The 11,095-nt window shown below is 65.8% G+C and overlaps 1 protein-coding gene across 1 annotated transcript; it reads right to left on the bottom strand.

The window, feature by feature from the left end:
* Positions 1-1,455: 1,455 nt before the first annotated feature.
* Positions 1,456-9,988, bottom strand: LOC118640402 (refilin-A-like). The gene is made up of 3 exons (XM_036277303.1): positions 9,785-9,988; positions 2,263-2,372; positions 1,456-1,789 (listed from the first exon to the last, which is right to left on the bottom strand). The coding sequence occupies exons 1-3, from the start codon at positions 9,986-9,988 to the stop codon at positions 1,456-1,458; spliced, it is 648 nt and encodes a 215-aa protein (XP_036133196.1).
* Positions 9,989-11,095: the final 1,107 nt, after the last annotated feature.

Genomic DNA, 11,095 nt, shown 5'->3' with positions numbered 1-11,095 from the left:
GCTGCTGTCTCCCTGGCTCCGCTCACAACCCAGGGACCCCAGCAGATTCCCAGGGCTCTCCTGGCAATCACCCCGAGATCTGAGCCCCCGGGGGGGCCTGTGAAGAGCGATCTTACCCTCCCCCACCCCGCAGGGATCTGAGGGTCTCAAAGAAGGGGGAGCGTCTTTGCATTTGCACATTTTATTAAGATAATCGATTCTTAAGTTACTCCTCTGTTGATGGGAAGGCATCTCGAGAGCACGCGCCGCCTGTGTGGTACTTAACACCCTCCACTTGGCCTTCCTGGACTTGAGCTTGAGCCCCCCACTCACCGGCAGGAGCTGCTAGGGCCCCCGCCTCTGCCCCACCTGGCGCGGGGAGACCAGGGCAGTGGTGTGGCTGCCCCGACCCACTGGGTCCATTCAGGTCTGGGGGCATTCCCAGACACCTCGGAGGCTTCTGGGGCATTTGTCCCGGGCAGCGCCAGGCTGTGAGCCCCAGGCCCTGGCGTCCTGCCTGTGTCTTCCTCTCCTGACATGACACGTGGGGGGGACTCCCAGCCCTGTCACTGCAGAACCAGTGCCTTCAGTAAGAGCGCCCCCCCCCCCCCAGTCTCTCTAAGCCAGCAGCTGGTCCAGAGCCTCGGGCAGGTGGCAGCCGACCTTCCCAAGACCTTAAGTGCCGCCCTGGGCAGCAGCACCTGACACGGAGGCTCCAAGGTCGGAGGGTGCTGGTTCTGAAGGCGCTGTGTGGACAGTTAGCAGGGACCGCCTTCGGGGCAGACTCTGGACACCGACCTCCAAGACCTCAATTTAGAGGGCTGTGCCGAGTCTTCACACTGGGGCGCAGGCCGCCGGGACGGCTCAGACAAGGTCTTTCCCAGGCTGCACCCCACACACAGGACCCACGCCAGCCTGGCGTCAGCGTCCAGTCTGCTGAACCTCAGCTCACGTCCACCAGGGGCTGCCCAGCCGCGGGCTCAGCTGCGCACATCTGAAAGGCCCACTGTGGAAACACCTCCTTCTGGGATCAGTGGGTGTCTGGACGGCACCCCGCTTCCATCACACACAGCGGGGGAGTCAGGCCGCCAGCCCGGGACAGACGGGGCGGTGGGGCCCGGAGGGGCTGCAGCAGGCTCCTCGTCCTGCCCCGCCGGGAGCCCCGCCTGGCTGCGCGCCCCTGCCCTGTGCCTTGCGTTTCGGGAGCGACCAGAATCGATGCGTGTCCCGAGCCCACGGGGCTGCACGGGCGGGCCTCGCGCCCTGCCCCCGCCCGCGCCAGGCCCCCCGCCCGCGCCCCGGCCCGGCTAGAGCGCGCAGGGCCCGGCCAGAGCGCGCAGGGCCCGGCCAGAGCGCGGACGGCCCGGCTAGAGCGCGGAGGGCCCGGCTAGAGCGCGCAGGGCCCGGCCCGGCCAGAGCGCGCAGGGCCCGGCTCAGCGCGGAGGGCCCGGCCCGGCCAGAGCGCGCAGGGCCCGGCTAGAGCGCGGCCGGCCCCAGGCGGCGCGGCGCGGGCTGCGGGCCGGGCTGCAGCTGCACGCTGGCGGCGAAGCGGCGGCGCGGCCGGCCCAGGCTGCAGTGCAGGGTGGTGCGGAAGGAGCTGCGCGCGTGCTTGGGGAAGATGATGGCGGTGCTGCCGAAGCGCAGCGCGCGCGGCCGCGGCTCCAGGGTCAGCTGGCTGCGGTAGCTGCGCCACGTGCAGTTGGGCGCCGCCACGATCGTCTCGCTGTAGGCCGTGACCGTGGGCACGTGCGCGTAGAAGACATTGTCCCGGAAGTGCTTCTCCGAGGTGTACGTGACCTCGGAGTTGCAGCTGGGGGGGGAGGGGAGGAGGCGCCGAGTGAGTCCGCGGTGGGGCCGCTGCCACCCACGGGAAAAGGGCCCCCGCAGGGCTCTTACCCACGGGTCTGGCTCTGCCCAAAGGTCAAGGCCTAAAGGTCAAAGAAGGGCAGAGAGGACCTGGAGAGACCTGCCGCGAAGGGCAGCACATGACTCCAGCTGGATGCTGAACTGGCATGAAAATGTGCCCCCAAGGACACTGGGACAGTGGGCGAGCCTGGACTTGCAGTGTGTCCTGCATCCCGGGACAGAGGGGCGATGACTCCGTGGAACACAGGGTCACGGGGCGCGGGGACGCCCAGTGGGAAAGGGGCCCCGGTGCTGGGGGGCCTTACACTGCGCAGACCAGAGGGGCTTGGGGAGGGGGTGCCGCTGGGAAGCCCCAGCCTGTCTCCGTCCAGCCCTCCAGGGGCGGGTCAGCCCGGGCCCAGCCCAGCCCCCACTCACCGGATCTCATGGGCTGGTTCTGGGTTCACCTCGATGCCTTCCCCGAAGAACACTGGCAGCAGCCGGGGCCTCATCTCCAGCGCGGAGGGGTTCGGGGGCACGGGTGGGGGCTGTGGGGAGAGTCACGGACCCCTGGCTCCAGGCGCTTTGGCGCTGTGGGCCCACTCGCTGGGGCACACACAGGCCACCCACACCTTCCAGGGCCGGCCGAGCCGAGTCCACAGACCCAGGTGTCCCGGGCGGCCCAGGCCCACGGTGAACAAGCGCCGCCCTCGTTCTCCCTCCCCCACCGTCCCCTCCCCCACCGTCCCCGGAAACCCCTCTCTGCACCGTCCTGCACTACTGAAGCAGAAATCTGGCAGAGACAGGACCTCTCCCCCCGAGACCTGAGGTAGCTCCGGGCAGCCTCCGCGAGGTTCCGTGGGGACACCACCCCACCCTGTCACCCAGCGCCTACAGTCAGAACCGCTCTGACCCTGCACCGGCGGCGGTGAGCCGGGTCCGCACCCCGCTTCTGCTCCTCCTGTTTCCCGTCCAGTGCGCCACCGCGGGCCCGTTCACACTAACCCGCTGGTCGTCAGCTCTCTGCCTTCCACCACGTGGTGGGACCCCATGTTCCAGTCCCTCCGGGGGTGCAAGACAGGACAAGTTTTGCCTGCGACGTGCGTCACCTCGGGGCAGGGTGAGGTCCCCCAGAGCTCCCTCTTCCTCCAGCACATTACTCAAAGTGGCGCTGCCACCAGCCTGAGACCCCCCTCCCCCAGGGCCAGCCCCTCCCCGGCCACAGCTCCCCCCCCCCCCAGGGCCGGCAGCAGCACCCGCCTCCCAGCCCTGGGGAGGAGGAAGGAGCCGGTGTCCGCAGAAACAGCTGCCTTGTGTCCTGGTCCTCCTTCCCATGAAGGTGGGGGTCCTCCCGGGAGGGGGGTGCAGTCCGCAGCCCTGAACCCTGACACGTGCTGGCTCCCACCTTCCGGGAGGAGACGAATTCAAAAAACCAGGCAAAATGAAGTGGCAAGCTCCGAGGCGTCCAGCTGCTTCCCTGGCTCCCCGGTGACGTTCACACCGACCCCCGCCGCAAACTCCCTCCAAACGGATGTCCCCCCCACCGCAGGTGTGGGCTCAGCGCCCACTGTGTGCCGGCCCGAGGGCGACACGCACCGTGCCTCCCAGGCTCCAGGTCGCGGGGCGCTGCGTGGCCACGGAAGCTCAGGGGAAGAGGCAGCCGAGGAGACGTGGACACGGACACTGAGGCTTTTGGAAGCGTTTCTTCCGTGTGGATATGGGGACGCGCTGGAGGACAGGGGCCAGCTGCGCTGGTCGTCACCACCCCCGGCCCCCAAGAAAGAATAATTCCCAGGCTTCCAGCAGGAAGGATTTCTGGGTGCTGCCCTCCTGGGTCCACAAGGGGCAAAGAAACAGCCGAGCCCCCGACATGGCCCGAGTGGACCTCGGGGCTGGCGTGACAGCAGCCCCATTCGGGCCGGCTCGGCTCCCCGGCCGGCCGCCAACACGGGAGACAAGGCTCACTTCACAGGCTGGCCCGGGAAGCCGGAGCCCTGGGCACCGGTTCCAAAGGGCCCAGTGGAAAAACAGCCCCCGCCCGGCGGCCGGGAGCACCACGAGAGATAGGAGAGGCGGGCAGACCCGGACGCCGGCTGGCATCCAGCGGCCTGGTGGCGAGACAGCGCCGGGAGTCGCCAAGGCCCAAGGACACCCCGCAGGGCGCCAGGCCGGACAGGAAGGGGAGACACGCAGCCGCTGGCCTCGGGGCTATTGTCACAGGGAGCCGGCGGTGCAGCCCCTGGCGTCGGGCCAGCGAGAGCGGGCACAGAAAGCGCAGTCCCGGCCAGGGAGGCGCGCCGTGGGCCCTGGGAGGGTGACCTCCCAGCCGCGCTGGAACTAGATGCTCCTCAAACACCGGGGCTCATTTAGACGGGAGCCACCGGGTGGGGAGGGGCGCACGGGTGGGTTCACACACCCAGGGGACCCGCGCTCGTGCTCCACCGTCAGGGGCCCCCTGGAGGGAAGCAAGCCCCCGGGCGGTGCGTGGGGATGACACTAACCAACCGAGCTACCCGGCCGGGACCAGGCCTGGGTCCCTGTTGCCCCCTAAAGAGAACCCACAGGGGCCCCCCGGCTGCTGCTCCCTGGGCCTCAGTCTGCCCATCTGTAGAATGAGGCTGCGCCATCTGTGAGGCCCAGCGTGGGCCTGGGAGCCCGGCAGGGTGGCCGGAGGTGCAGGCTGCCCAGTGTCCTCGGGCTCAGGTCCCTCGTGGCTCGGGGACTCAGCAGGGGAAGAAGAAGGGTCTCAGACGGACAAGCCGAGAGCAAGGCCAAAGCTGTGTCCCAGGCACTACCCTCCCGCCCCGGACGGCCCGCAGCTCCTTGTAGGGGCCGGAGAGGCTGTTACTGGAGCCCGGGGTGGGTGGCTCCCTGGTCTGGGCAGGCAGCAGAGGGCGCGGGATCTCGGGCGGCTGCCAGGCCCCACCCGGTGATTCATGTGCTCTCCCCGAGGATAAACCCTCCCGGCTGGAAGTTAAAATACACACAGGCGCTCTGGTGTGCCCCCTTCCCGGCTGCTGTGCAGGGCACGGCCCACAGGACTCGGAGAGATAACCGCTCTGTGCCGAGAGCTCCGTGCTGCCCGGTGACGGCCCAGCCCCGCCAGCGTCCCGGCCTGGCCAGCAGGGACACGTAGGGACAGCTCAGCGGTGTTTGTGCCCAACCTGGAGGACACACAGAGCCTGTAGCTGCCACTGCATGGGATGTGGCCAAAGCCACGCGTGGCCCAAGGAACTCTGACCTTTCGTTTAGCCAGGGAGTAACAGGCCCCTTGGTGGAGGGTGAGCGGCAGGAAGAGGGTCCAGGGCCCCACCGGCGCCAGGGCGCTCCCACACCAGCATGGGGGAGGGGTGTCCTCCCCAAAGCCACGTGGAACCTTTGCACCCGATAAAATGGCCTCACCGGCTGGTGACGGCTTCTGTGGCAACTGGAAATAAACTCGAGTATCATCAGTTTGTATTTGGGATTTGAGACCAAAAGTTCATGTGCTAGTCTAAGGAGGACCTCGATCGCCCCCCATGAGGAAGACGACCCAAGGGGGGGACTTGAGGAATTCTCACCCTTCTCGTGAAAGGCCCAGGGCGGGGGTTCCTGCCCTCCCCCGACGTGGCCCAAAGGGGCAGCTGGACGGGGGCGTGGCTGGGGGAGCCCAGGACGGAGCAGATTGCCCCCTGAAGAGCCAGGAAGCACCACAGGCCAGGATCCGACCCCCAAACCTGAGACTGAGAAACAGCAGCCCCAGACTGGAGGCGGGCTCCCGGCCGGGTCTGCTCCCTGCCACACGCAAGCAAGCAGGAGGGTGGCGGGCTGGCTTGTGACCCCACAAAGATGCGTGACTTGTGGCTGTGACCCTGTTTGGGAAAAGGTTCTTTGCCCATCTGAGCCGATGGAGAGGAGGCCTTGCTGGGTGAGGGCGGGCCTTCGATCCAATGACGTGTCCTCATAAGAGGAGGGACCCCTGGACACAGGACACACGCAGAGGGGAGGTGGCCAGGTGACATCATTGGCCAAAGGTCCCTGCGGATGGCCAGCCACCAGAAGCTGGAACATTCACGTGGGTGGGTTTTCTCTCCTGCAGCCTTCGGAGGGGGCGCGGGCCTGCCACCCCCTTGATTTCCTGAGTCCTGAGAGAAGGCGTCTCTGCTATAAGCCACCCAGTCTGTGGCCTTGTCCCAGCAGCCCCGGGACAGGCACCTGGCAGGTTCCGACACACGTTCCCTCATTCGGACGTCACTGGAGGAGGTGTTGGGGGTCCGTGTATCTGAGCCCCAGCCCGGAAGCTAGACCACGCGGGCCCAGGACGGTGGCGCCCGCCTGGCGGCACTTTCGGGGGAAGGTGGCACCTGGACGGGCGGGACCTGTTTGCCTCTTCACGGGCAGGTGAGCCTGCCCCAGCGGCCTGAGGCAGTCGGAGCCTTCGCTGAACTTCCAACAGTTCGTCCAGGACTAAGCTGACGGGGCTGAGAGACGGGCCGTGTTCAACTTCCCCTCCAGCCCTCTCGGTCCCTCTGCACACGGCCCCTCCGGCTCCTCCCCCGAGCTTGCCCTGAACCTTCGCTGCTCAGGGGCACACCCGAAACCTGTTAGAGAGCCCCGGCCTGCCTGTCTGTCCGTCCACCCTTCCTTCCCTCTGTCCTTCCCAATCCTAGGCACTTACTGCCTAAACCCTAACCCTTCCCTGTCCTCCCTCATCACAGACCAAAAATGAGAAAATCCAGGATCCAGCAAGGGGTGTGTGCGCGCGTGTGTGCGTGTGCGTGTGCGTGTGTGTGTGTGTGTGACAGCCAAGACCCGAAGAGGTGGCTGTGACCAGGGGTGGCCTCAAAGAGCTGGGCAGCCCTGGGAAGTGTTCAGCGATGGGTGAAGACACCCCCTTGCCCCACTAATGCCAGCTCGGTGCTGCCCCAGGGCTCCCTCAGAATCAGGGTCCTTCGGGAGTCTCAGGTGAGCCACTCAGAAATACACTCGGCATGTCAGCAGCCCTGGCAGATCAGGTGGGGGTGACAGAAGCCCCTCCTGCCCCCACGCCACGGCGGGCTGAGGGCTTTATCTCCCGCGGCCGTGAGGTCTGTCTGCCTGTCGCCCACCCCAAGCGTGGCTGTTCCTTCCAACGCGGACCTGGAGAACTCGGCTGGAGATCCCAGAGGCCGTTTGTGTCTCCTTGGGGCAGTAAGATAGGGCTAGTTCCCCCAACTGCCCTGCTAACTTGGGGGGACAGGCTGCACAGGACCCTCTCCCCACTACACTCCCCAGCCCCCACCAGGGCGGCCCAGGCCGGGAGCCCGAGGGGCACAGCCCACGTCTGTCCTGTTCAAGGCTGTGTGCCGGCCCCGCCTGGCTGAAATACTTGTGGATGAATGCAGCTGACAGCAAACCCCTCCTGGCCCAGCTGGCAGCCCGGCCCTCGGGGTGTCCTGCAGGAGAGCCAGGCCCCACCCGCTGGGAGACGAGCCCTACACAGATCCCGCCCCTCACGGGCCTCTCAGTCAAGTCTCTGATTTGGGTTTCTAATTTGGGGGGTGTGGGAGCTCATAATACCTTTTAAAAAATAAAAATAAGTCACAAGTACATTTTTAAAAGACCAAATGGAATTTTACTTGTTGGCCTCAGCTTGGCCTGCAAGTCCCTTCTCTGGCCTCTGCCGGCCTCCTAGCTGCTCCTCAAACATGCCCATCTTGTTCCTGCCCCAGGACCTTTGCATTTGCCATTCTCTCGAACTGGCACACGCTTCAGCCCTGTAACCATAAAGTCTACCCCTTGATTTTGTGTGTGTGTGGTTTCCATTAAACATCACTTCCCTGACCCCCTGCCTAAAGTAGCTCCACCCTCCCCCAGCTTTTTGTCTTCAGGGCACTGATCAATCCACCTGGGACTCTGCCCCAGTAGAGTGCCCTGCGTGGTAAGTGCTGGCGGGATGAATGTCCGATGTCCAGACATCCATGGGCTTTAGAATCCCCAGGAACATGACTCAGAGTGAGCAAGAAAGCCCGTGATCAAGGTGGGGTGGGGAGGTTCATTCCCACCCAGCCTGGCCCCGTGTATACCTTGGGTGGGGCGCCAGAAGCCCCACCTACTTCGAGGGGATAGGTCCCGTCCATTAAAACAAAGTTGGGGGATGGGCTCTCTTTGATGAAGGGAAGTGTGAACAGGTTTAACCCGCACACACACAAACATTTAACACGCATGCCCAGCACAATAAATTGGTGACAAGCTGATGAGGACAGACAGCCCCTTGGCCACCTCCTTGGACTGGGACAGCAGTGCTAGGCACTGGGCGTGAGGACAGACCCCCTGTGCAAAGCAGGCTGAGACCCAGCCCCAGGTGGTCTGACCCACAATGCTAGGGAAGGGCCAGAGGAAACCAGGCCCCGCTGCCATCAGCCTCTGCTTGGGCATCTGGGACCACGGGCTCGAAACACAGGACAGGTTTCTGTCCCCTTCCCAAGACCTGCAAGGTGGGCGGCCAACCCTCTGCCTACATCTGCACCCCGAAAGCGTTCTCCGTGCATCGTCAGCCAGCCCAGCGTGTTAACACAGGGGTTCACAGGGAGGGGGGCGCCCTGCACCACAGTAACATGTCGGTGGGCGGGCCCCAGCTGCAGGCCCCTGCTGAGAAGAGGTTGCCCATGGCAACCATCTTTTTTTTTTTATTATTATTATTCAAGGTAGCATCTCAAAACCACATAGGTTCAGGGGTATTTCGTTCTCTAATTTAAAAACAAAACAAAACGAACCCCACACAGGTAGTTAATGAACTCCACAGTGAAAAGTGGGATCGTGTGAGGTCTCAGGGTACGGACTCCGGAACCGCATTCCCGGATTCTGGCCCAGCACGGCCACTTACCAGCTGGGTGACCTTGGGCAAATGGCTAACCTCTGTGCCTCCGCTTCCCGCTCTGGGAAATGGGCAGAGTAATAGCACAGCCTTCCCTGGAATACAGGCCAGGACAGCTCCCCGCGCGGGAAGGGCCAGCCCGGCAGGTATCGGTACCTGAGCAGAAGTAGCACCGGGTTTTGCCTTTGAGCCAAATTAAAAGACGGGTATTGTGTAAAGGTCTCTGAGACGCTCTAAGGCCAAGTCAAGTTTGGGACCTACTGGACCAGGGAGCAAGGGAGGCATTCCTGTCTCGATCTTGAGGGACGGGAGCTGCTGCTTCGGGTATGGGGGGGCACTACTCCCCGAGGGCCCAGCCACACGCCCAGGCCCCGGGGGGGGGGGGCTCACATCCTGCTCACACTCACACCAGCAGAAAAGAAGTTGAGTGCGCAGAGCCTGGCAGGGGTGGGAAGTGCCCCTGGGATTATTAGTGACCCTCCTGATTGCAACTTGTCGTCTTCCTCAGGGAGGGAGGAACTGGACCCCCCACCCAATGGCTGCACCTGTGGGGGACACCCAGGCTCAGTCCCGCCACCAAGCCGGGTGCCCACCCGAAGGCCCCAGAGTCCCACAGGAGACAAACTCTTGAGTCCCCGGACCTGGGTCCCAGCCTGCCCAGGCTCCACCTCAGCTCCACGTCGACACCCCTCGCCACCCTGGGAAGGAAGGGTTTCTGTCTGGGTTTGCTCAGGAAGGGGGGGCTTGCAGTTGGCAGCGCCCGGGGACCAGTAAACAGAGCACAGGTCAGAGCAGCAGGGGACCTGGTATGAATGTCTGTCTGTCTGTCTGCTCCAGCTCAGGTTCAAGCCCACCGCCGAGGGGCCCATCGGGGGGCTGGGGCAGCCCTCACCCCAGGCCCACAGAGCTGACAGGAGTCGCTGGGGCAGAGGCCCACCGCCAGGGAGCGGTCTGCAGTCTCCTGCCCGCCCTGGTCCCGGGGAGCGTGCCTGTCTCTGGGCCACCTTCTTGGTGCGAGGGGTTGGGGGGACCCAATCCGGCTCTTTGGGTGCCCTGTCTGAGGCGCGGGGCGCAGACCCCCCAGCCCCAGCCCTGTCCCCTTTCCTGCCGGAGGCGCGTGCTTACCGCTCGGGCCTCGCCGGGTCCGGGGGGCTCGGAGGAGGCGCCGGCGCCCCCCGCGCGGGAGTCGAGGATGCCAGGCTCCAGGGAGTAGAAGGGCGGGCTGGGGCTGGGGCTGGGGGGCAGCCCGGAGTCGGGGCTGTCCAGCAGGCCCTCCCGGCTCTGCTTGAGGCTCTCCTCCATGCCCTGCAGATGCAGGTGGCCCACCATGTCTGGGGGGCGCGGGGCGCGGGCCCCTGGCTCCTCCGGGGGCTCCTCCACCGCGCTCCGGGCCCGGGGCGGGCGGCGGCGGGGCGAGGGCTGCGCGCCGGGACCTGCGGGCAGAGCCGAGGGGCGGCGCTCAGGCCCCGCGCCCCCCGCCGCCCGCGGCCGCCCGGAGGGGCCGCTACCGGGCTCGGGGCTCCGCGCTGCCTCGCCGGCCTGCCGCCCGCCCTGCCGCCGGCCTCCGCTGCCCGCCGCCCGGCCTCTCCGCACCTTCCCGGCCCGCGCCTCCTTTTCTAGGCGCCGCCTCCTCCCTTCCTCTCCCCTCCCCCGGCCGGCCCGCCCCGGCGCGCCCCGGGGACTCACACCGGCCAGGCCGCGCAAAGAGGGCTTTCTGTGTGCCCCGCACGGAAGAAACGCCCCGTGGCGGCACCAAGGTGTGCTGGTGGGGTCCCCAATCTCCCCGAGTAGTAGGAAGGGAAATAAACAAGTTTGATGGGGCTACTCCAGGTCTGTCCATCTCACCAGGTCCCAGTAAAAGAATCTTTAGAAACGGCTCTTTCAGAAGCTCTGGCGGGCCAGGGAAGGGAAGGGGCTGCCGCCTCCCTCGTCCTGCCCCAGCGCCCAGCCCTTTGTTTATGCTCCGTGCCCACCACCGCCCTGGGGGCACTGTGTCTGGGCCTTTGGGTGCAAGGCGCTGGGTGGAGATGGGGCCTGGGAGGGGAGGGGGCGCTTGCAAACATTTACTGAGATCCTCTAGCATCTTCCTGTTTCCCCAGTTTTATTTGCTTACTGACAAGGGTCCCGAGTGCCCGCTTTTCCTTGCTCCCAAGGGAAAAGGGCTCCGGCCTCTGGCCTTCAGACCACTGACAGGGAACGCCTGTATTTCCAGCCCCCACACGCCCACACAGACACCCCCCACCACCCCAGGCCCCAGCCCCCCACCGGGAAGACAGACCGGCCAGGCTGCTGCAGGATGTCAGCATGGGAGGGGGGACAGGGCAGGGACGGAGGGGAGCCCAGGGCAGAGGGCAGATCGCTCCAGGCCCCCGTGCCCCCAGCCCGCCCGGCTTGGAGAGCCCAGTCTGATGGGGTGAACACACCAGGAAGCAGACA

This window comes from Molossus molossus, unplaced genomic scaffold (assembly GCF_014108415.1).
Source record: "Molossus molossus isolate mMolMol1 unplaced genomic scaffold, mMolMol1.p scaffold_m16_p_22, whole genome shotgun sequence".
NCBI lineage: Eukaryota > Metazoa > Chordata > Mammalia > Chiroptera > Molossidae > Molossus > Molossus molossus.
The sequence above is the reverse complement of the archived record's forward strand: the minus strand, read 5'-3'. Positions and strand labels throughout refer to the sequence as shown.